The sequence below is a fragment of the Gambusia affinis genome, linkage group LG20 (assembly GCF_019740435.1).
Source record: "Gambusia affinis linkage group LG20, SWU_Gaff_1.0, whole genome shotgun sequence".
Lineage (NCBI taxonomy): Eukaryota > Metazoa > Chordata > Actinopteri > Cyprinodontiformes > Poeciliidae > Gambusia > Gambusia affinis.
This window is the reverse complement of record NC_057887.1, coordinates 13097988-13125056: the sequence shown is the minus strand read 5'-3', so window position 1 is coordinate 13125056 and position 27069 is coordinate 13097988. Positions and strand designations below refer to the sequence as shown.

At 35.9% G+C, this 27069-nt stretch overlaps 1 protein-coding gene across 2 annotated transcripts in view; it reads left to right on the top strand.

Annotated features, from left to right (window-relative positions):
- LOC122822861 (corticotropin-releasing factor receptor 1) overlaps positions 1-19045 on the top strand; it is an 83939-nt gene extending 64894 nt beyond the window's left edge. For both annotated transcript variants that reach the window (XM_044101861.1, XM_044101862.1), the window contains 5 exons: positions 2277-2349; positions 8933-9018; positions 9209-9344; positions 9582-9623; positions 12390-19045. In XM_044101861.1, coding sequence (XP_043957796.1) covers positions 2277-2349; positions 8933-9018; positions 9209-9344; positions 9582-9623; positions 12390-12530 — 478 coding nt within the window. In that variant the 3' untranslated portion in view covers positions 12531-19045. The remainder of the gene's footprint in view (positions 1-2276; positions 2350-8932; positions 9019-9208; positions 9345-9581; positions 9624-12389) is intronic.
- The last annotated feature ends 8024 nt before the right edge of the window (positions 19046-27069 follow it).

The window sequence follows — 27069 nt, the reverse complement described above, 5'->3', positions numbered from 1 at the left end:
AAGTCTACAGGGGAATGCAAATACGGAAAATAAGAAAAAAGAATTGTAAAGCAGGATTATTAGGTTACTTTAGGCTTCATGTGTTGACATTAATCAATCTAGCATTAAAAAAAAACTGTGAACCAAATTTAGGAATACATACAACACCCATATCAGCAACCCTGAAATAAACTCATTAATCCCAGCATCAGGATATTTCTCATAGTGAAAAATCTATTAAATTATAACATTTAGAAAATGACACTTTTAATTAGTCATAATAATAGTTTCTTCTAAATTACCGGTGCTACCATTATTGTGTGCCCTAACAAGCCCTGTAAAATTCATTTCCACATAATTGTTTTTTGTAATTGATCAGAATGTCTGGGATTATTTAAAATGTAATCAATGGTTTCTTGTTTCCCTGGACTATAAGTATGTCATGAAAAAGAGGCTTCATATCTGTTCAGCATGGTACTTTGTGCCTCAGCGTGTTCAATTTTACCGCACATTTATGACCAATCAGAGTAAATATATCACACACATTCAAGTCAAGTCAAGTTTATTTGTATAGCACAGTCTCCAATTATCAAATAAGAATTAAGTATATTCATTAATATAGCTCATCACTACTTCACCCTTTACTTGTGTATTTGAACAAGCGATCTTGACCATAAAGTGTTGAGGTCATACAAAGACCAAATTTACACAATAGTCAAGGGGACAACTTAATTTTATCTCATCATTATTGGTACTTATCTTACCTTTCATACCTCCACTGACTGAATATCAGTGCCTCACCTTTAAGGTTTGGTCCATCCATAGCTCTGTGGTCCAATCATTAGTCAACCTACGAGTAGTAGGTGCTGCCTATGACATCGATATGTGCTGCTCTTCCTGTGGTACAGCATTCCAAGTTTCACACTTAGTCCAAGACAAGAAATTTTTTTAATTTCTGAATGTTTAGATGCTCCTGACTATTCCTGACAGATTTTTGACTCGGCTGAAAGAAATCATATTTTTTTTCTTTTCCAAAACTTGACAAAGTCATCATTAGAGCTGCGTTAGGATTCAAATAACTCAAGCATACATTCCTGATCAATCCAAAGTATTTTTTCTAGTCATTGACAAAGTTCTGCCTTTAATAGAGGTTGCTTTGACATAGATGAAGAGATAATTGTTAAATGCCTGCTTTTTTGTTTCATCCAAGTTTTGAGCTTGTATTTTTCAATGGCTGGGGCTGAATTTAAAAAAAAAATAAGAAAAAAGAACATATCCTTTAATGCACTTTGTGTTTTCGGTAAGTTGTGTTATACTGTAGAATAAATTCATTACAATAATGAACATCAGTCAGTCTCATATTCACATGAAACCACACAAAATTAAACTGATTCCACATTAACTGAATGCATGGATTTTTTCCCTCATGAATGATCTCCACTAGGAATAAAATAGACAAATAAATTTAGGTATTTTTATTAGTGCTGTGATTTCATACTTAGCAGAAAAAATTATAATTTAACCAATAATAATTGTATTGGAATGAAAGCTTAAATGTGTTATTAAAAACCTAATGCATAGTTCTATTGTTTCACAAAAGCTAACAGGACAAATAGAAAAATATCAATATTATAAAACCAATGAACAAACAACTTTACTTCTACAGTTTAATGGTGAATTTCCTAAAACAATCTTGGTTTTTAACAGAACGACAGTGAACTAAATGGCATTTGACAGTAACTCCAACCTCAAGCTAAAAGCCTTTGAACCCCAAGGTCTTGAGCTCTTAGACCCTGAAGATTGTGGGGCACCATCTGCCTGGATGGGAGACCTTTTCCAAGAGCTATTTATTGGATGTTTCCACTACTTCTCTCTGCCCTTCTTTCCATCACAATTCTAATAAATAAAGGTCAGATCAAAAAGTGCAAAAACATTTTTACTAAAAATAAGAAAGAAAAAAATAAATCTCACATTAGATATGCATTTTACTAGGTTATTGTTTGATTTTGGCAACAATCTTTGATTTGCAAAGAATATATATGTCTGAATATAAGTTTTGAATTTGTCCTTGTTTCTGTTTGTGATGAAATTGGAAAATACCTATGCACTTTTGAATCACTGCACTATTTTCTTATGCATTATCCAAAGCAAAGATTTATTTATAACAATTTGTTTTTGCTTAAACACCAGTGAGAATAAACAGGTAAATAATATAAATAAATGCTAAACATGGAGTAATAAAATGTCTCCTCTTTAGTCGTATCTAAACTTGACAGAATGTTTTATTGGTTTTCCAGGTGCTGGTTTGGGAAGCGACCTGGTGTGTACACTGACTACATCTACCAAGGTCCCATGATCCTTGTGCTGGTGGTAAGATCCTGTTCTCTCCTTCAGTAGTAGATTGAACCTGTCTAGTGCAACCTGCTGATATAATTAGTCTTCATTAAGTCTCTGAACTGCCTGGTAGCCAAGAGTTCCTGGAAACTACAACACATTCTTCATGTTAAGGTTGATAAATGTGAGCGTGAATCACATTTTTTCTCCAAGCTTAACTTTTAAGTCTCTGATATTTGACAACATCTGGGATTCATTTTAGACTCTAGGATGGAAAAACAGCAATGAAGTCAAAATACATGTTCGCCTTTGTAGGACATATCTTTAACAGTGGGTGATTTCCAAACCCAGAGGGGAGGATTTTGATTACTTTATGTCATGACCTCTTCAGGTATGAACCATTGTGAAGACACAATGGTTCATTTTAATCATTTTATCATTTTAAATGCTAAGCTGACTCACTAGCTTTCAGTTTGGTTTTCAATTGTGGCTAAAAGGAATGTTGACATCTCTTAAATTAGACATAAACCTTCATGTTTTTTATTGTGCAGCTTCTTGCCAACTTGTAATGTTCAGCTCGTCAGTTGAAAGATTTTACAAATCGACCTTGGATTTAGTTTGGCTCTATGTTCAAGTTTAAGTCATATCTAGTCTTTTCCTGCTAACGACGTCCTGACTCAGCTGCCAATACTCTGTCCTCAGCCCAGCTATGCAATGCAGTGCACACACTTCTATGTTACTGTGTATAAATACATATTTAAGGACATCTTATTCTTGTCTTTAGTATGGATTTATTGTTTTGGAACTTCTGAACATTGATTTAAGTTGTACTTCTTTCAAACAAATGCAATTACTTAAAAACAACACCGCAAGCTGCAGAGAAGCCAGATGCTTTGTGTATCCATCACCAAGGCTCTGGGACAATTCCGCCTTGAAATTTGACCTGTCTTCTTTTCAGAATTGGCAGAGTTCATTTGAATTGATTCATTTCCTGGAGCAGACCCAGGTTTTAAACCGTTCATGCATGTTCAGCATCGCTGAGGTCAGTGTATTGAGAAAACCTGACCTGCTTAATGCTGGCCGGCTTCAATGTATGGAAAACCAGTTTACACATGTGGTTTGGATCATCTTCCTGTTACATCACCACACTGTGTTCAAGTTTCAAATCTGTTGGGTGACTAATTTAAAGTGAATTCACTGTAGTTTTCCTTTTTAATTATTCCATCGACAATGCAGCAGGACCACTGCCACACAGCGTGATGTGTGGCAGAGAAGAACTCTTTAACTTTGCAAATTTATGCAAGTATTAAGATGTTCCACACAAAAAAAAACATTGAAAAATATTTTAATACGCTGCAGTTTTAACATTTAACTTCTTTCGGTCCAGCATATTGAACTGAGTTGTGCCTACAGAAAAAAAACAATACAGGCATGTTTCCATATGTTAAAGCATTGCGTGTTACTAATAATAACTTTGCCAAGGATGTTTTTACATGACGACTCAGATGTAACCATGAGCAGATGGATGTCAGGACATAAAAAGGGAAAGTTGCAAATAAATCAAGCTGCCCAGCAACGAGATAAATAACAGATCAATAGATTGGACTGGATCAGTTTTTATAGTAATATCTTAATGGAATTCTACTTGGGTCAAAATTATTGGTTTACACATAATATGTAGCCCATGTTTAAATAATTGCATGGTCTTAGCAGTGTGTGTATACTCAGAGATGAACTATTCCATAGATTATAAGACAGCCACTGCAAATTTTTATCTGGGTGTTGGAATGTCTAAGAGGCCTCGGCTGGTGGCCTGAAGTGCTCACTACATCAAACTAGCAAAAAAAAAGAAAACGGAGAGACAGCCAGTGGATAGAAACCAGAACAGCCGTCATGGTAAAGAGAAAGCGCACTCTTCTTCAGTTGTACCTTTTTATATGTTGGCCTAGTTTTTACCTAGTTTGATTTTTTTATTTTTTATTTTTACATCTAACTTGGATGTAAAAAAAAAAAATAAAAAATCTCGAATGTTGTCATTAACATACAACAATCTGTTAAAAAGAACATACCAGAAGATTTTAAAAGAAAAAAATTGTTCTCCTTTTGCTTTCTTTTTCCTCAATAAACCTGGTTCAGTAAGAAAGAAGCAGGGCAAAAGTGGCATCAGTGGTTTAAATGCCAAAAACACTACCAACCAAAAATAACACAAAGGTCAGATTCACATTTTGTCAAGAGCATCTTGGGGATGCTCAAAACTTTTGGAAAAAAATATTCTGTGGACTGACAAGACTGACAAAACTATATTTATTTATAGCTTTTCAGACAATAGTGGAATACACAAAAACATGCAAAAATTACAAACGTTTTTTGTTTTTGTTTTTTTGACTATTATAACCATTAAACAATCTCCAATACAGTTCAATCTTATAAATTATTTTATGTTGTTACCATTATGAAATAACTTGCAATTAATTATTGGCAAAGCTAACTGTAAGGTAGCAGAGGGTTATTGCCAGCAACCGCCGAAAGTAACTAAAAAAGTTACTTTTAGTGTAACTTAATTTCTTTCCATATCAAGTAATCAGTAATCTAACTAAGTTACTTTTTCCAGGAGTAATCAGTAACCTGATAAAAGTTACTTTTTCAAAATAACCATGCCACTTGGGTCATGCAGCAAGTAAACTAACAAGTCCAAGTCCTGCACGACTCAAAAAATTAAAAAGAAAATTTTCCCATGGACTAGTCGGACTCTAGATTGAAATTTTATTGAGATTCTATATGACTTCAAACATATTCTTTGCTTTTGTTTAACATTTTTCACATGATGAACTATAAGGTCTGTTTGCATCATTTTTTTTAGAGAAAAGGCTTTCTCTTTAAATAACTTTAAACAAGACATTCTCATTGTCTTTCCATGAACATTAACATTTAGCATTCTAAATGTGGTCTCGAGAGTCTTAGAATGGAGCTCTGAAATATTTTGACAGTTTTTTCAATCATTGTGCCATTTGACCTTGGATAAGCTTGTCTGGACATTCTTTCCTGGGAAGGTTAGGAGCTTAAATGTTTTCCACCTGCAAATAATCTTTGGTCCTGTCAAATGACTCTAAATTGCTTGAAAAATACTTTATACGATTGATTGCAGCAATAACTGCTTCTCTAAGATTGTTGTTGATGTTTCTCCTGCTTGGTATTACGCTCAGCATCAGACCAGAAGCACATGGCTTCTACTTTTTGGTTTTGTTTGATGAATAATGACATCAAGGAATTTTTTCTAGACATAAGGTTAGATTGAAAAAGATTTAGAACCTTGTTAAGAACAAAACGTTATTGTAATGTTTTGGTTTGTAGGAACTTATAATTAAATTAGGCCTGGCTTTTAAAAATACAGTAGTTCAAAATTATGCAAGCACTTCCTTTAGGGGTTTCAACATCTGTCCATGTGGCCTCCCAGAGAGACTACTCTCTGTGCCAAAACTCATCTGACTGTGACTGTTTGGACATGTCCCTGCTGAGTTTCAGTCAATGTCCCTGCCAGCGATCCACTGGTGGAGTGACCTTCCCAGATCTTCTCTCCTTAACTGAAAAATAAAAAAAAAATTCATCTCTTTAAGAGGCACTTCTCTGAACTGTTTTTGTCTCTCCTCAGGCAAACATCTGCCTCATTCAATCCCTCTTTCTGTTGCTATGCTTGGAAAATCTCCAGTCTTGCTTACAATAGTGCTTTTTTGTGGGCTTTTTGTATCTTTGCCAAGCACTTGATCCCTCCGGATCATCACCGGGCTCACAAGAATATTTGTGGTTGCTCCTGTGAGAGGGGTTGTGAACTCTGAACAGATTTTATTATCAGCACTAAAATTATGTCCTGCTACAATGAATTAATTCAGGATGTTATTAAAATTGTTAACATCAGCAGCGATGCACGAGGTTAGCAGAGTGTGTGGTTCTGAAAAGACCGGCATATATCTTTTCCAGCCAAGGTCGGGTCATCCAGCACTGGAAAGTATTCCTGTGGCTATTTTTGCCTCTGTGTTACATCATCCCCACCTCTTGCTTGAGCTATTGATTTTGTCATTCATCACATAGTGGAAGAATAATCTCAAGTAGCACTTCAGATTCAAAGTAGCTACAGTTTTTTTATCTTTCATTATTATGTACGGCATGCATTATTCCATATCTTCCCACTGCCAGTAAATCCTCCAGTCTTAAAGAGCTCAGCACCTCATTGTGATGCAGATCTTGTCAACGTGAGGTGACATGCACCTCAACAACCTACCAACGTAGTTATTTCTAGGCAACACCATCCAGAGCGCTGGATTGTCCGATTATTCACTTTACTGCAGGTATCCTGCAGAACTGACAGATTTAACTGTTAGAACCACAGCAGGATGGTCAGGTAGAGCAGGACTGGACCTTGCAGGATGTTGGTGAGATCTTCAGAGTCGCATTGGGCTCCTCCATTGGACATCCCACAACCGTTAGACTAAAAGTTGTAAAGAGATCATGACATGTTATTATTGTTTTGGTAGCATATTGAAGTCATGAGTGGTCCATCACGTGGGACTGTTTTAATTGTGTGGATGGAAATTTAAAGCAGAACTAACCGAGCTTGGCTCCATATAATGGTTACATTTCTTTTAAGAATTTACTGTGAAGCTCTTGGCACCACAGTGTATATTAGATCCCATCTGGCATCAAGGTTATTTTTCTAAAATAACTACGAATGTCGCTGTCATTCCATTCTTGTGGTATTTGCTGGTCTGCTGGTGAAACGAATGGATTACAATTTTCCTCACTTATAAAAAGGACATATTTTACCATTCAATGTATTTATAGACTCTCATGGTGTAGAAACTAAACAAGTGCCACTCATCACTCTTACTGGGGTAACAGAGTTTTAAAACTACAGTTACCAATCTACAATAACATCACTTTTAAGCAACTGGCTGCAGGTTAGCTACCAGAGGAAAGAGCATGACTTGTTAATCAGCTGATATTAGGTAATTATTTTACTCCATTTTACCTTGTACTTTATAACAACAGCCAAAAATTTTATATTTTTCGCATTCAAAGAACTGCCACTAAGTTTAGCACATGTTCATTTTAAGATTTTTCATGTGCCTACAATTAAAAACTGTTGGGTGTATTTTGGCTCCCAACCTGCAAGGAATCAAGCAAGAACACAAGTTGGTTTTCTGCAGAAGAGGGGCGAAAAGCCCGACACGGAGAGCCACCGTCAAACAACTGTCTGGGATCAACTCTGCTGGCTCTCAGTCCTCAGCTACCTTTTATTGAAATAGAGTATAACCTAATCACATGAACATTATAGCTCTAAACAGCTGCAAGGTGGCCTAATTAATTACACAACATTTAAATTCAAGCTCTTTTCTTTAAGTCTGATTGTGATTACTGACGTGGCATTGTTTCCTGTGTCTCTCTGTGGATACCATCTCACCACTGTCCCCATGTCCTGGAGCAGTTAATGTACCATGAAACAAAGGGAGCCTAATAAAAAAAAAAACGAAAGAATAATAATATGAAAACATAACCTTTCAGATAAACTAATTTTCCCAACAAAAACAAAATAATGAATGTATGTTATATATAAGAATATTAGAACTGCAAACAGTAATATGTTTCACTTCTTTTTCTGAAATAAGACATAACTTCTTTTTCTCTCTTTTTTTTTTTATTTCGTGTCAACACTGTGAAACGGCAGTGTTTTTTGCTCAAGGTTATACAGTTAGAATCTTGCAGCAGCCCAAGCAGACTTTTCGCATGAATAAATAGTGTTCCATGTTCAGGGCTCTTGCACATAGAAATCAATATGATTTGCAGTCCCCTGTGGAGACGAGGACAAGAATGCATACTTCCTGTTTGCACATATAGTCTTGGCTTTGCTGGTCACTAGGAAGCTCTGTGTTTTTCAGACTGCAGTTTAAATTTTTTCATGTTGGGGAAAATGTTAAAACCTCAACACTGGTTTTAGAACTGAGGAGAAGGGAGGAGGCTCAAGAGAACTCATATTGTACTCCACTGCAAGACTGAAACTGATGATCGTGGTATTTCTGGAATATGTAATTAATGAGAGGATTGTACAGTATGTAATGTAATACCTAGCTGATTATATTTGCATACATGTTTTTTTTCCTCTGTTGCACAAGATCTTATTTGCAGTAAAAGAATTTAAATTTTTCAAGGCATGTATGTGAAGAATACTTTTAAATGTTTTATAGTCTTAAGATCTGCCTTTGAAAGTCTTAAAGCTATGTGATCTTTGAAATCAAATGATAAGATCCAGTAAATAATTTTCCTAAGATGCAATGCAATGCACAGAAAATACACGTTTTTAAACATAGCTTAGACAAAAATATATCAGATGCACTTCAATAGAAATGTTCGCTCTATTGCTGTGTCATCTTTGTCTGTTTTCTTGTGAATCCAGAAGGTCAGCACGTCACTTTGTCTTGAAAATACTTTTGAAGTTTTATATAATATATTCAAACACTTTTTACTGTGTTAATAAAATAAAATAAAACAAAGTCCCAACTAGAGATCAACAATCAAATGCTAAATTTCTACTTGGTATTCACTAAACTGCATTTTAATTTCCCCACAGATCAATTTCATCTTCCTCTTCAACATAGTAAGAATCCTGATGACCAAGCTGCGAGCCTCTACAACGTCCGAGACGATCCAGTACAGGTAAATTTCCTGTAAACTTGCTGCTGAAACTGCAATAAACAGGCTTAAGAGATGAGCGCGCCTTGAATTATTCATGTTTTGTCCTCCATTGGTGGTGCCCGGACCCTGAAGGGCCTTTTAGCGTGAAGTGAAACACTGAGCCTGAGTCTCTCTGTCACGGCTGTCTGATCTACGTTCTCCTCGTCTGCAGGAAAGCTGTGAAAGCAACGCTGGTACTCCTTCCCCTCCTGGGAATCACCTACATGCTGTTTTTTGTCAACCCAGGGAAGGATGAAATTTCTCAGATGGTCTTCATATATTTCAACTCGTTTTTGGTGTCCTTCCAGGTAGGATTTATCCTGCATTCAACAAAAACACAAACGGAGTGTAATGGCATCTCTGTGTGGGTGGCTGTATCATTTGTCTGATTTACTTCAATGTAATTGTAATGAGTACAGGGGGGAAAAAACATTTCTGAGATGATTAAATGTGCGACATAATCAGCTGTGTAAGCGATTTAACCAGGATCAGGGCATTGATGATGATGTTTTGTTCTCACTTTATCTCCCCCCTCCTCTCTGCAGGGCTTCTTCGTGTCAGTGTTTTACTGCTTCCTAAACAGTGAGGTAAGCAGATTTACACTGGCTTATTGATTTAACATTTCAACGTTTTAAACCTCTTCCCTGATGCAGAAGCTTAATGATATTCCCTCTCCTCCGGTGCCTCCGCTCAGCTTTTGGTGGCTGTTTGCTGCATGTTTTTCGCAGCTTGAGGAAAATGTATTTAGGGCACAATTAAGCCTTGTGATGTCCCGACATAAGTGACATCACTTTCTACGCTGTATGACACCGTCAGCCCTAATTTGGTCCCAGGGGGAAATCAGGGGTGAAACCAACTCAGAAAAGAGCTGGGATGTGCATGCAGGAAGATACACTGCTTTTTATGGTAATGTTGTTTGAATAATTAGCAACAGTTTACTTTTTTACTGTATGCAGCTCGGTAAACAAATCAGTGCTGTGCAGATTTTTTGAGTATTAAAAGACTTAGATTCAGGATTTACCTGAGGGTCTTACAAGCCATCCAGGCGTGTGTGATTATTTTTTTCAAATGTCCTTAAGAGTAATTATAATATAATATTTTGAGGGTTATTTATTGGGTGAAAAACTATTAGTAAGCCTGTTTAACACAAATAGTAAATCAGCCAAACAAGTGGCAGCCCCTCAATGCTTTTAAGCATCTGAACAGAAGTTCAAACCAAGCATCAGAACTGAAAGAAATGGTGAAATTGAATGAGTCCTGACTGTTGAAGCAAAACAGACCAGTCTAAATGCCTCAGAAACTGCTGATCTACTGGGGTTTTCACACAAAATTTGTCTCTTGATATTCGTCTCTCAGATTAGAAATGGCTGAAAAAGAGGGAATATCCAGCAAGCTAAAGTTTTGTGGATCAAAAGCTATGCTGAAATAAAATAACTACCGGAAGTCTGATTTTAGATGAAAGAAAGGCAAAGCTATAGTTTAAATATTCATTCAATAGTACTGAAGGAATGAGGAATAGTAACCTAGGGCTCCAACTAAGAATTATTTTAATAGTTGATTATTCTGTTGATTATTCTGTTAAAGAAATTGGTAGTTTTCCTGCAACATAAGATTGTTTATCTGCCATTAGGACAGCTGCAGCACACGTACCATCATTCACTGAGCTTGAATGATGGTACGTTCTGAATGGGAGAAGGCTGTAAGTACCGCATACACAAACATAGCTGACTCTGCTAAGACTTGGCTCAGAAATAAACTGTGTATTTCTACAAATGGCAGTAGGACAACAGAGAGTAGCCAGAGGAGCTTGTTTTTATAGATTATCTGTCTGATACTGTAATGTCAGGATACAGTGACATTTGTAACAAATATGTAAAAAAAAATACATTCCTATGAATTTTACCTACTGCGTCTTTAAAGATTCCACTGATATAAATGCCTTAGCCTGTGCTTAGAAATGCGTGTTGTTACCTTTTCCGGTAGGGACTTAAAAATAAATTGATAAAATGTTTTAAAAATTGTTCAAACTCCTTTCAGATAAAAAGGTTCAACAGAAAAAAATTATGAATTAACTATAGTTTCTAATAGATTTTAATCTAAAGAGGCAGTTTGTTATGACGAATCAAATTACGCTTTCTAAAGTTACAATCAATACCCTCACTGCTAACGACACCTTAATAACTCCTGGTTTGTGGCTCATGGCAAACGTCAGTCAGAAAGATCCAGCTTGGTCTGGCCTCGGAGCTGAGCTGTACAGATTAATCATTGCAAGTTATTCCTCAAGCAGAATGTTCATGTAATATCTTCTTCCCTTCAGTTACCGAGCCTCTCTGTGTGGTAGCTGGCTGGATGATGAAGGAATATCTCATCATGAACTGACATGTAGCTCCCAAACAAAGGGCTTAACCAGCATGTGTAGCTTACAGAGGATATTGATTTAGTGTTTTGATACAGGCTGAGGCTTGTAGGAAAAACAGGGGAGGAGAAGTGGAAGAAATGAACAAAGGATGCCTGCAGTTACATTCAAGAGAAAACGAAAATATTTATTTAAAAAAAGAAACATGCACAGGGTTAAAATATCTTATTTCAGGCCCAAAGCCAATTGAAATTTTAGAGTAGTGTACATGGGGAGCTGTGAAATATCCAACGTTTTGATGGAATTAACCATGTTTTATTTATGATGTACTTTTTAGGCTTGGGCTCTTTAGTACTTCACAAAAATGCAAGGTGAGAAACAGGTAAAAACGTGAAGAATGACACAGGACAATGGAACAGGGGAATCAAAAATAACAGTTTTGAAAAGGTTTGTCCTTAATTGGATCTTTAAAGCACTCAAGAAAAATATAAAGCAAGACTCAGTAGACTGGAAGATGCTCCCAGGAGTTCATGTTCAGGTTAATATTCAGGGAAAACTTACAAGATTTTCCCACCAACCTTGTCTCATTACTAAGCTGGTACTGGTGCTGGTGCTTCCATATCACAAGCACCTGTGTTTTGTGTTTTCACAACTCTAAGAAAGTTCTATTTCAGCACCAATTCTTAGTTGGGCCAGAGGAAAGAGCCTCTTCTTTTTTTTTTACATAGAACCATATTGGTTAGGATAGCTATTTTTCTTTAATAAATTTAAACCCAAGAAGTGTGACAAAAAAAGACAGCTGTAAGTGGGCAAATACTTTTTCTCATAGTCAGGTATTGTGTTGCTGAAAAAGAGCATACTAAATAAACCAACTATCCAATTACACACTCTTGAGGAATCCCATAGCTGTGTTTTTACACAAATGTGAAACCAAACCAAACATCCTGCTAAGATGTGCAGTTTGGTTGTTTACTCCAGGGTTTGGTGTTGGTTACAGGTCCGCTCAGCAGTACGGAAGCGGTTCCACCGGTGGCAGGAGCAGCACTCAATCCGGGCCAGGATGACCCAGGCTATGTCCATCCCAACTTCACCTTCACGTGTCAGCTTTCACAGCATCAAGCAGTCCACATCAATATGAAACGAGAAACCAGCTTTACCCTGCATACTGGGACAAAACCTCCAGCTGTCATTGTCATCATTTCCCACCACCTCAGCGAAGTACACTAAAAAACCTCTCTGAGCAGGGACAAAGAGACACCGCATCGGTCTCCTAAACCTCAGGGGGGACATTAAACAGACTTTCTGGAGAAAATGGATGGTGACTGGAGGAAAAGGACACTGCAGACTTTGCATTAATAAAGGTTAGTGGATCAAAAGATCAGGGAGCTGATCTGTATGACCTGAAGTTTCAGTGTGAATGTACAGCACACCATTCGATTTAACATTGGCTCCTCGTTGTAAAAGAAAAAAGCATCTGGTTTATTCCTGCCTGTAAAATTTAATTTAGCAATCATCATCCGATAAACCTTGTGGCGCTTATTGGGAGTCAGTCCCAGGGGACTCTGCGTCCTAAAGGCAGAGACAAAGTTGTTAAATATTCAGAAATATGTAGATATGTTTGTTTTTAGAGTGATTCTTTGTTATTTTTATGTTTTTTATGTTGTACTGTCATCTTTGGTTCTCAGTTCGGTGCAGTTGTGCTTTGTTTATCAACTTTCCAGTAAGGTTGAATACATTCCGTTCTTCTATCTGCATAGTTTTGTTCCACAGAAATCATTTCATTTAATGCTGTTTAGTGATAATTTTGTTATAAAACAGTTTTCTTTATTTTTACAACAAGCTATCAACAAGTTTTAAAAACACAGTATTTTTAATTTTTTTTTTGAGAGGAAGAGCTTATGGGAAAAAACAGAAAGATACAGAAGGAACAGTTTCTCTGGATACTTCTGATCACATTTATCACAAAGTAAAAATAAATCACTAAATTGGTGATTATTAGAAGGTTTCAGGGGAGCTGTGTCTCCAAGGTTGATGAGGTTGTCCTTTTATGACAAGTTTGAATCCTCATGTGAAAAGACACAGAGCCAATAATAGAAGGCAGTATCACATTAGTGCACTCCTTTAACTTTGATAGATGCTTTTTCTTGATTATCTGCCCAAAATATTTTGCTAAGTAATACTAATCTCTTCCCTGCTTCTGACACAGATGAGATTAGTTCAAGAAGTGCTTGCCCTGTTAGTATGGCCAAGTTTCTAACTGGGGTATGTTCTTGTTAATTGATTTGGTCACAAAACAAAAAGTTGTGCTTTTTGATTTGGAGTAATTTTCATTCAACGATACACACGTTATCTTTTTATTGTTAATGTAATTATTTAATTCAAGATCAAATAAAAAATATTTATCTGACAGGGAGTTGCCACAACTCAAACCATTACAGCATTTTCAAAAAGTTGTCTTAGATGGTCATTCTGAAAAGGTCTTCAGTAGCAGTCAGTCTTGCAACATATTTGAAAAGGCCTCTGACTGAAGATAGTTGATGTATAACATTCCTATTAGTCATGACATGCTAATAGCTCAATGCCAGGCAGCAGTGATGATATTCTACAGCAACATGTCCAGGACGACACCACCAGTTGTTGCCAAGTTCTGATTAGCTGAGAAAAATCTATCTATCATATTCAATTTTGATTGTCAGGATAAAAAAACATTTGTAATATCTGCACTGACTGACCCTCTTTCAGTTCCCTGTAACAAGCTGACAAACTGTAAGCACCCTTTTCCAAACGTGCCTATCACATTTGGGCCTTGTCTACTTTAACAATACACTACTCGGTTCTGACCAATATTTCCCCCCATCATGGTTTTTGGCTTATGACACCTCGTGTGTTTTACTGTTATTGTGTTTCAGCTTTGGTTAAACAGCCAAGACTCTCAATGTGCTTCCCAATTCCAAACAAACGTTTTGGTCCATACACTCATTTTTCCAAGCAGTTGAACTTCCAGTTGAAGCCTGGAAGCAGCTAAAAAAAATTTTTTTTCTTCTAACATTGTCTATTATTTTATTGTATAGTTGTTATGGGCTCTGGGTGAATCCATTCCTTTGTGACTTCATACCCATCTGCAACCATTTTGTCAGGTCCTACTTCCATTTTGTACCCTCCACAAAATAGTTTGTTCTCAAAGTAGTTTTGTGTTAGAAATATGTAGATAATCCTAAAATATTTATAGTTGAGTCACAATATCAACTATCAGGAGGTGTAGAATACTTTACATTATTCTACACCTGAGTTTATTGTGTTTGTGATCCCTGTTTGAGCTAGCTGGTGAGAAGCTGGGGACTCTATTACATTTTTATTTGGAATTGGAATTGGAATTTATTTTAGAACTGATTTTATTATGTATTTTTCATGATCTACTCTTGTTTTGCTAATAGAAAATGTGTTTGTGTAAGAAGTGCCGTAATTTTTCAGAAGAGAGTTGGCAATTCCATCAGTGATTAGAACCACAGTCGATGAAAACAGGATGAACAATACAAAGTATTCAGGCAATTGTATTTAATTTAGGATTATTTATCTTCATAAGTCAAGAAATTAAGAGAAATAAACAGATGGTTAATCAAACGGGTATAAAATGATTTAAGGTGACAAAATGGAAATAGAGAACAAAATGGCAGTGTGTTGGTATGAACTAAGGACAAATTGACCAGAGCCAAAAGTATGACCAAAACAAAATACCAATGAGGAACCTGATGGCTACTAATATTAGCCTATCATAATTAAGTTTGTATGCAAGGAAAATAAGCTATAAAACTGTCAACCTGATAATGAAATCCTATTATCTTGAAAAACGGCTCCTTTTTGGACCCTAAAAGTCTGCTATGAAAAGAGAAACACTACAAATATTAAAAATGATAAGGGAGTAAAGTTACCATCACCATTTGTCAAAAAAGCTGACCAATAATGATTTGCAACACTGTTAGTTACTTGTGGTATTGTCAGTTTAATTTAAGGTCTTTAAATGCCCATTTGTCTGAATTTTTAAGGAAATTATCTCCAGCACACCAGAACGTCTGATTGGTTTTACACTATGATTGGCTTAAACGGATCAAAACATTTTCACAAACTATATTCATACCTAAATACCCAACAGACAGGCAAACCACTAGCAGTCAACTAACAAGATGTTGTACTAGTGCAACTTGTCTGTGAATCTCTAGACAGAAAAATAAAGCTGAACATAAGTCTGTATAAAATGAATATAACATTCAAAACTTTGTAAATAAGATATGTATAGCTTGTGTCACTTTAAACAGGTGTCTTTGTTTAATTTGTTGTTTATTTTTTTCAAGAGAAACCATAAAAAATGTTGAGGACTGCTTCTACACTCAGGGTTATATTTTAACATTCTAACTAATTGAAATCCATCTTTCAAACATCACAGATTACCATATCTATGAAGTAATTGGCTGCAAGGGTTCATGCTACTGGAGCTGACCAATCAGACCAGGATGGGCTAGAAGGGATTTATTTCCATAGCAACAATAGGAACAACTGTATTTGTGTTAGTAAGATGTTTTATTGAAACTTTACAGTTGTTTTTCGGCCACCTGATGAATGTAGAAATGTAGTATTTAGTTAACAATAAATAAATAATGTAAATCAACTATCAATGTGTATATATAAGACATTTGAATATAATTTTAAGATTAGCACATTGATATATAATATGATTTTTACAGAGAATCGTATATGTTTGGTTTCTTTTAACAAAACACTTCAGGAGTATTTCTGGTATTTGGGTTTTACCTCTTGATTGAAATACAGTCATGGTAAAAACCAAGTGCACCCTTTTAGTAATTTTTAAGTCCTACTTATAAAAGAAAACAAAATCTAGTTTTTCCAAGGTTCTGAAATTATTTATTAGGCCGAAAATAGATGGAGACATTATTTGATAAACAAAAAGAATACTTGCTGCTTTCATAGGACTTAATTGGGAAAGTAGAAGCAACCCCCACCATTTTATAAATATTGAAAAATATATTGATTTTCAAAAAAATCCAAGAACTCGTTCAAAATGTTAAGTCCAAGTTAAAATGTTAAGGATAGCAGAGCATGTAGAAAAGACTGAACAAGAACACCTTGAAGGACTGCAGTAGAAGAGCGTCATCTTTCTGAAACAATATAGCAGCACAGATTAAGTTTGTAAAGTTGCATCTGAACAAACCACAAGACATCCAGAACAATCTCATTTGGACGGATGAGACCAAAGTAAAGATATTTGACCGATGGCAAATGTTTGGGGGTAACCAAATACCTCATATTATTATAAACATCTTACATCAACTTCCGAGCCCATTGCTGGTGGGGTGATGATTCAGGCTTTCTTTGCAGCCACACTCACTAAGTTAACCATGAATTCCTCTTTGCTAAAATTTGAGAGTCAAATCAAATGGAGCAATCCAGTGATGACGAAGGTGGTACTTTCATCCTCAACTATGTGAGACACTAATAAAGTCAAAGAAAGCATCTATTTTGTTGCTGAATGTGGCTCTGATAGCTCTTGAAATGTATGGTGTACCTAGTTTTTCATCACAACTTCACAATTTTGGCTTATTTGTTAATAAATGACAAAGGTGGAATCAAAAAGGGTGTTTTTGTGCACTTGCGCATAGATTTGGACTCCGACATTTCATTGTGTCCTGATACGTAAAAACCTAGTACTGAGTTGGGGTGTACTTTCTTTTCATCAAGACTGTAGGTTTTTCTTGCTGCTAAAATAATTTTGTTTCCACTATCCACACTTTAGCTGTGTCCAACTCTTGTTTTCTAAAGAAAGCAGAAACAATGAACCAAAACAGTCAAGAAAAACCAAATAATACGAGCTGGAAGTTGCCAAATTCAACTAAAACATCGAGTTATGGTATTTGGGTATTAATTAAAAACATTGAGACTAACTTGACAGGTGATAGATGGTTTGTGTTTTGGAACAAAACTCTTCAGCCCAACAAAGAGACATAAAATTGTTAATTTTTGTGACGTTTGGTCCACTTGAAGCATGAGACATGTGAAGTGTCACACACTGTGTTTACTGAATAACTGTAAATATATAAACAGCAGAGCTGGTTGCTAAAATCCAGGGGGGAGCCATCACAAATGTAAACCAAAAAACACAAACCACACACTGTAAGTCATGGAGGCACATCAACAGCTCACAGTTCACATTCCGATGATACCAGTATGCCTAGCACCTGTGCATTCTTAAGAACTGCTGTTTTACTGTCAAAATGTAAACAAAACTCATGTTTTTTTGTCATCTTGCAGTTTTTATTTGAATCTCTTGCAAGTGATTTGTGAACTATGGCTTTCAAAAGTCCAATTATGTATAACTTTCTGATGCCATCATGATGACTGTTTTTCCAAAAAATCATCATCTATTGTAGCTAAGCAGCCATTTCGTGTCATCTTTGGGGGAAAAAATAGATTCACTCAAGATTGCAATGGGGGAAACAATTGTTTGTTTGATCTGCTGGTTTTATAATTTGGCTCACTGCCAAACAAATACAGTTCTTCGTTGTTATGTTGGTTTGCTTGTAATTTGGAAAGAGAGAATATCCATCCAGACATTGTGTAGGTTGAAAACACATCTGACTTAGTAGGTCAGGTACCTTTGCTGCCAACCTTAGCTGTAAGACATTTTAATTGATTTTGTCAAAGGCTTTTACCTAGAATATATTCCCATTTTAGTCATTTGTTGTTTTGTTTTTTTATCATCTAAATGTCCTGTGACTTTAACTGACAAAAGTATGAAATCATGGAGAAATGCCTCTATAGTACAATACTGAAATTATATCTTTTTTTTCCTAAAATATTTTAGTCCTGTTTTTATTAATTGATGAAAATATCAGTCATGTTTGTTGTAGGAAAAAAGGCAGTTGACAAAATATTTGTGTTGTAGTCTTAGTTAGCAAAAGTAACTTTGCAGTGCATTGGAAATATCCTGTATTATTACCAAAAAGCACCCTAAAGCATAATTTTTACAGCTTAAATTAAAGTCTTATCTGGCAACAGAACTTGCACATAAGCTCTTGTTGAGTCGTTGAGATGTTCAATGGCAAACTCTGGACCTGAGTATGTGTTTTCTATAGCAGAAGGCTAGAAGGTTGCATTATAATCCTTATATTCTTGGTGGCTCTGCTCCCAGCGTCTTACAGGTCATCATCAAGCTCCTTCTCTGTTGCTCATCTATTACGTTCCTCACATTCATCCTCTCACCTGACAAGTTCTTGCATTGAGTTCCAGACCAAAAGTGACTGACGGCCATTTTATGTCTCTCATATTTTTGGATGATTCCATTTTCTTTCTGGAATATTTCTTCTTTTCTATTGCCACATTACAATAAAGAGAATTACAAAATTTGAGTCTGGAAACCTATTATAAAACAATTGTTTCTTCCATTGTGTGCATTATTGATGTATATGGGAAATAGGCTGGTAAAAGACATAAAAAGTTTATTTTCTTTAAAGTTCAGAAGTTTGAAATGACCAGGATTAAGCAACATGACTTGTGTTATTTATTGTTATTTATTTGAAATTGTGTTATTTTCATGCTTCGAAAAAAATGTCAAGAAATAATAAACTCTGTTGGATTCAACTGAATGAGAAATGTCACTCAGATTTTTATTTATTTATTTCCCTTTCTGAGATTCGAAGAAACACCAAACCGTGCTCAGGTTAACTCTACCGTTTTGTCCCCATTGTCTCCTTAGAAAAAAGCAAACAAGATGAACACTTTCAGTGTGGATGTCTCCAGTTACGTGTGTGTCTGACTCTCTGAGGAGGAACGTCGGCTTTTAGATAAGATCTTTCCGCCCAACTGCACAGTCACTATTTTTTTCCATAACCAGGAACAAGAGATGCTACAACAGGGTCAGGGGAAAAAAGCAAAAGGGAGGGGAAGGGATTGGAGAAAAAATTGACTATGACAGTGTTCATGACTGTTTTCTATGGGATTTCAGGCTTGTGACATTGTATAATGCGTAATTGCATGTGAACTTCCATGTGAATATTTACGGAGAACAACAGGGTTAGTCATTGCTGATTGCAGCTTCAGGGCAGGTTGTTACTCTCTAGTTACACATTTGTATTTACCATCAGGGTTTTGCACCGTTGGGAGCTCAGCTTAGCATTTTTCCATTCAGGATCATTTGGTTCCTCATCTCAGTGGTTTTGAGGATTATATAGAGTCTGTTTATGTAGAGCACAGCATTATTTTTTTTTCTTTCTGTGGTGAAGATGCTTTGTACCATTCGTTTGTACAAACTCGTTCTTTAAAAATCACAGCTGTAACCTCATTTTTGTCTTCATCCCAAAAGACTGAAGCCACATCCTTGGTGCAAGGATGTTCATCTATGCATCTTCTGCTGTATCCTTAGTCCAAGTAAGAGACTAGGTGGAGACGCTCTATACTATTCAACAAGAGGCTTACGCCCCTGTCTAAATGGAAACAAACTCCTTTTTTATTCTGTTTTTTCATACAAAGGAGTTTCAGTAACTGATAAGGAAGCTTGCTGGATTCCAACATTTAGAGATTTTCTTATGCACCACACCAAGTGTCTCTCGTCAGATGTTCACACCCAGATTGAATCGAAAGAAGCAGCTCTTGCAGAGGGTTGTGTTAGAAATTTGTTTGTCCGTTCTTCAATTTTAGCTGGAACTGTCAATGCAACTCAAATTTTTCTGCATTTTCAGCTTGAATCACAGGTGAACTAAAATCAAATTTGAACAATTTATCAGGAGTTTCTGCTTGAAGCTTGACTGAGCAAATGCCAGGAGAGAAATTAAGGATCATCAGTCTAAACTGATGATCTGTGAGAGTAAACTAACACTAATTTTATTATAAAACAGTAGTACAGATTATGTGAGGATGTGCAATAGTAAATAGACACCTAAATCTGTAAATAAATCATTAGTCCCCATGATGAGGCTCCAGGCAGGAGGATAAAATATTTACAGCCACTCGAGAGCAAGGATCAGAAGGAGGCCGCGTGAATCAGTTTTTTACACAGGCAAAAATCTGAACTGTGATCTGTAAGCAAAGGGATGAAAAACTTCAAGTCACGATCTAAGCTCTGAACCGACCTGATAGGAATAACCATTACCAAACAGAGAGGGGTGAAAATGTAGATACATAAAACTTCTTCCTCATGTGTACAGAGCAAGTACTTTATCATAGCCAAACAAGGTATTTAAATTCTTACATCCTTGAATGGATCTATGATTTATACCTTTTTTTTTCTTTTTTTTTTCAATGAAGACAGCCTTGATCTTTTAAGGTGAGCTACAATTCTCCAGGCTTTTCAGAGTTTTACTTTGGATAGCATGTAAATTGTTCCATTTTATGCACCCACAGCTACATGACAGCTGCAGAATCTTTTCAGACATGTTAAATGGGATTTATGTATTTTGCATATTATTGTGTGTGTGTGTGTGGGGTGGGGAGGGGGTGTGTGTGTGTCTGCATGATTGTTTGTCTTTTGCGTCTCTGTTCTGTCCTATGATGGACAAGCAATCTGTTGTTAGTGGAATTTTAGAAAGTAGCTTCTCTCTAACACTTAGGATGCCATGAGAAAAAAACAATTTATGTGCAAGCTCTTTGTTTTATTTTTATTATTCCACACCTGCTGGAACTTAGGGAGGCTTTAGAGATGCAAGGAGGTACCACATGAAGATAAGTTATGATGTTGACAAAGACCGAACCTTGAACCAAAGGATGAGTTCCATTTCTTAAGATTTACAAAGCTGCTGATGTGAGTCGGAATGTTTTTTGTAACTTCTTTTAAGCCCCAGATCTAAGTTGCAGAATAGAAACATGAAGAAATGCAGTGATTTTGCTGAGCACCAAATAGAGAAAATTGGTTATTTTATTTGCTTGCACAAATAATTACAAAGTAAATGTAATCAAAACAAAACTAATTTTCTGTTTAGAAAACTGGACACATGTAACTTTCTTGTACCATTTAAGCTGTCCTTTGGTCATGTGTGTCATATCTCTGCACCATGAGCCTGATTTGAATTACATTAAAATGCATCCAAGCTGGCAAAGAGTAGCACAATAGTCATGTTTTGTAAAAACCTAACTTGAGGGTTCATTGTTACACAACTGCGAAAACTGTTTGAATTTGAATTTTCTGACATTGACCGTTTATTATTTTTTAAAAGAAGATTTGTATTGTTATAGTATTGAGGCCTGACATTGGCCATCTGTACACCCTTGTCCCTAATGGGGTCTGGAGGGCTGCAGGGGCCTATCTCTAGATAATGTTCTGTGCAAGAGGCGGAGTACACCCTGGACCTGTCGCAGGGCAACACAGAGACAGACAGTACAAACAATTATGCACACACACCCCCGCGCCCACACACGCACACCTAAGGAGAATTTAGAGAGACCAATTTACCTGACATTCATGTTTTTGGACTGTGGGAGGAAGCCGGAGAACCTGGAGAGATCCCGCGCATGCACAGGAAGAACATGCAAACTCCATGCAGAAAGACCCCCCGGCCTGGAATCAAACCCAGGACCTTCTTGCTGCAAGGCAACAGTGCTACCAACTGCACCACTATGCAACCCGACTTTGGCGTATAAGTGAAAATAAGCACATAAATAAAAAAATAAAAATAAAAAATATATAGACCAAGCATTATATGCGTAGTTTTGATAAACGTTTTTTATTTATTTATTTTTTTCCCCCAAAGGAAATAAAATACCGTGGAAAGACATAATTCAGACAAAACGAAGGTCAGAGGTGTAGTTGCAACAAGTGAACACTAGATGGTGCAAAAGCAGCCCGACCTCATATAGGACAATTTTCTGTCAATGTTCTCTGAGGTTTATTTTTAACCAGAAAAGGATTGCTTTAAATAATTCATGCTCAGCTTTTAAAGCAACATTTCTAACAAAAAAAGCTATGCCCTTTATGATATTTCTATTTTGGCTTATAAAGACATAAACAATAAGTTCTGGTTTATTTTCATGCAACAGTTGCTGTGTTTCTTCTGTATCTAGTACACAGATATATTTATCCACTGGAGAAGTAAAGTGGTGTAATACATGTATGGTGGTGTAATATGATTATTTCAGACTGTGGAAAAAAATAAAGGCAGTACACTTTTGAATCGACCACAAAAATCCCTATAATTATTTAAGATATTTTTATGAACAAAAAATCTAAAATTTTCTGTTGTTGGAAAGACTATAATAAGATGTCAGTCTAAAAACCAAGCATAGCTGTGGATGTCAAGTGGTACTATCACTGTGTGATTTAATCTCATTGAATATCATCAAGCTAGCTTTTAAATCTTTGATATGCCAGTAAAAATCGGTAAATTGAGGAAGTGAGTAAAATAATTGTACATCAGCCTTTCCATATTTGAATTCTGTGTAATTTCACTTATTATATCACCAGTCTATCTCATAAAATAATACATTTTAACATTATATAACTAAAACTAAATATGGCTTTTTGATTCTATAAAATTTACCTGAGTTTCATTGTAAAAATATGAAATTCATAGAAAATATTATATTGGTCTGCTTAGCTTTAATTAAGTCTGTGTCATGTCAGTTTGGATCTTGACGATAAGAACATAAATCTATTTGTAGAACTCTGTTAAAGATCAAATATGAGGTAGTCCATGTCAGAACACAACATGTCTATAAGTATAATAAAATCAAGCTTTGATTTGACCAACAGATGACAACGCATTTTGTTTGCCCAGGGAGTTTAGTATATTCATTGACAGATGTGATCTCTCCAGTGGATACAAAATGTACATGAACACATTGAAAAATTGCACCAGCAGCAACAAAAGAACAAAGCAGATATTCACATATCTTAATGAATCCTTGGAGCAATGTTATAATGTCAAATCATGTAAGGATTTATTTAAACACCACAGTTGTGCAATATAACGCAATGTGCTTTTCATCAGGAACAAAACGCTAAAAGCAAATGTAAAAACACAAAAACTAACCAGATTACTAAAGCTGTTGACAGTTTTATAAGATTGGTTTAGGTTAAATGACTCAAAGTGAAGCAGGTACAGGTACTGACCAACTAAACAGTGAGTCATTAATGGATCTTATGTTCTCTTTAATGTTAATTATTTTAATGCTATAAAATGAAGCAAATTATATAGATTGTCCTTCTGATAAAAAGTCTGATGGCATAATTAAGAGAGCTAGTAAATCCATCAAATGGAGAAAACAACTTTACTGTTGTAAATATTTTTAATTTACAGTTGTAGTTATAGAAAACGAGAGCTGTGTGGCGCATGCTGTTTCTTTAATGAGTGGATAAAATTGGACTTTCTCTGCTTTCGCTTGGCATGACATAAAGGCTCTCTTCTTCTCTTGAATAGAGCTTTAATTCCAGGAGTTGTTTTTGGAGAAACATTATATCTTATTGAGGGCCACAGTGTTGTTCACACATTGTAGTCAGTGATGCTGTCAATGACCTCCCATTGAGGAGATTAGTTTTCCCATACAGTTGAGCAGAAATAGTCATCAAGAGCCTCTTCCGTCTCCTCAAACCATCTCTGTGCTGTTCACTGATGATCACCACCAGCATGTTTTGATGTACATACAAAGAAAGGATCATCAATGACATAAATAATTTGTTTGATGTGCTGTTTTAAAAAGGGGACCATTAAGCTTTTTCGGGATAAAAATAAATCACTGAAGACTGTCCTTCCTTAAAACATGTGTGCTATGTTTGCTCCATCTAGTGTTCACTAATTGCAACTACAACTATGTGCTCCGTTTCTCTGAGTTTGAATCTTGACTTCCCACAAGTGAGTTCCTAAAACGGGGATTTTATTTCTTTTGAAAAAAATAAATTGAGAAAAATAGAGATTAATAATAATGCTTGTTGTGTGTGTACCCGTGTACTAGCATCTGTAGGGAAAAGTTTTCCTATTCATCACTTTCTGTTTGATGTTTCAGGTGATCCATTATACAGCCTGTCTTATAGCAGTCACCAATAGCATCTCACTGAGATCAAGACCTGGACATTGGCTTGGGCCAGGACTTTTCCCTACATGAATCTCATCCAGTTCTTATTAGATTTGCATGTAAATTTCTGATTTCAAAATCAGTCCTAACAAAACAATGGGATGATTCCCACCCTGAAAAAAATTCTTAACAAGACCAAAACTCAGGGAGACAGAGGACAATAAAGGAGTATACAAGCAACTTCAAGATTCAAGGCAGCAAAGAGAAGTACAGGAGGAAAATGGAGAGGAAGCTCCAGCAGGGTAATATCAGAGATGAATGCTCAGGGATGAAGAATATCACAAGTGTATCTGAGCACAAGGAGGCTCAGATACATGAATATTTGGACAGAACCAATAAACTGAACATATTTTTCAGCGGGTTTGGATCAGAAACAGATCAGAAAATCCTTCTTTCCGATCCACAGCAATACAGACCTCCCACGCTCCTTTGACAGATAGGTTTACACCTTAATCTTCCACAATCATGGATCCTGCTGCTCTTCCTAATCTGTTTTAGTAGATTTGAAGCCAGTGAATTAAAAAAATAATGCCACAAAAATACATATCACAAAAACATAAGATGCTTATTAAACTCCACTGGTAGTTTAACTAGAACTGTGTGCTGTGGCCCAGATTAGACATCATTGAGCATTCAACAGCAAAGACTTCAGAGGGTTCTGCTGCTAAACAAATTAGAAATGAACCTCATACTTACTGCAAAGCAGATCTACGATGCTGTGGGCCAGTTTCCATTTCAAATACCTGAGGAACCTTGTTTTAAAAGATGTTTAAATGATGTTTAAAACTCTTGGTTCACGCCACAGCTCACTCCAGAGCTTTAGAGTGAACTAGAGTTGAAAATAACATGACAGAAGATCCAGAACTCTGGATGAGAGATCCATCTAGATATGAAATTTCCTAGAAGAGATTTTAGAACTTACAAAAATGTTCAATGATGTTTTTAATATATAGAGTAAATTAATGAGATGCCGGGGGAAGGGCCTTTCTCTGGCATCTCATTTCTCATTTCTGCCTTGGGGACTGCAAACAGCTCCGACGTAAGAAGTGGTTCTTAGTAACTTTGCCTGAAAATGAAAAAGAATTTAGTGAATGTTTATAATATAAAGACAGTAAACAGGCTAATTTTTAGATTTTGTTTTGCTAAAGATTTTTATGTTGAATATGCATAGTACTTCCACAACAGAATTGACAATAATAATTTAATAATAATTTTTAGTGAAAGAATGTTTTGTATCATTTGTTTGCAAAACAGAAGCATTATTGGTGTACTTAAAAGCTAAGTGTTCCATTGAACAAAAAAATGTATTCACTTTCTTTTATAAAGGCTTTGTATTTTATTTATTCATTTATCATTTATTTTAAACGCAAACACAGGATGGTGGTTCTTTAACGGGTTAATAATAAAATAAAAACAAATGTCTAGGAGTAGATATTTCTGAACATAACAATTTTGTATAAAAGGGTCATGTCGATTTTGTGGATAAAAACAAATGTATTGTAACAGGACCAAGAGCACCTTTGATTTATAGAGGTTGCTGACCCTGGAATAGAACAACATAGAAAAACCCCTTTCCCACATATTGCTTTACATTGACCATTAGCTGGCTGACTGAAAAGTACACCTTTCTCTTAATAAGAAAGATAACTTTTACAATGTGGAAATATTCCTGCTTCACTAAAAACATGGAATGTCATGGTGTGGTTACTGAATGTGAATCAAATTTAAAATATGTCTGATGTCCAGCTGCATATGCAATAACAGATGCTCTGCATTTTCAGAAAAAAAATATTTTAAACATTATGCTATATATTCTGATTTTACATTTTTGTGTATATAAGGCAATATAATGAATCTGTGGTACTTTTACTGAAGATCACCATTCTGTAAGAATCTCATTCCAACCCATGGGTATCAAACTTGTTACATGCTGAAGGAGAGGTTCTGTCCAATAACTCTGATTTTGTCAAAAACAATAATCTCTTGATATGGGACTCTTCTTCACTCCTCCACTGAATAAGTGTTCTATAAAGTGTCAGATAATGGATCACACACACAGGATCACAATTCGGTAATTAGAATGTAGTTGGTATATGATCTGAATCTTTTGCAACTTAAAAACATGTTGAATGTTGTTTTGCTGATATGTTAGTTACAAAAATTACTGTGAATACACAAAGTGAATATGTCAAGTGGGGCTGCATGTCAGCTATTTACATTCTCTGTGAAAATAAGTGATCATAAATGATCATAACTTTAACTCCAATCCTAAATTGTGGTGATAATGCATCACTGAAACACTAATTTGTATTTATGTTCATCCTATTTCACTTAGCTTTACATATGCATCACTACCATTTGTTTGAATGGTACTCTGGTCAATAATTCGGCCGCTTTTATGTCTCCTGGCCTGCTTTTTGGGGGACAGATTACTCGACCAGTCAAATCTCACCCCAGCAGTGAGACAATGTGCTAAGCCTTCAGGTAAATGTTCTGAACAAACTCACACGCTGCTGTAGGCTTCGCCTGTTTTAATGTGAAAGGCGTAATGAAAAATAGATGGCACACTGCAGCGCCAAACCCAGAAAACAAAGCAATAAAATAGCAGC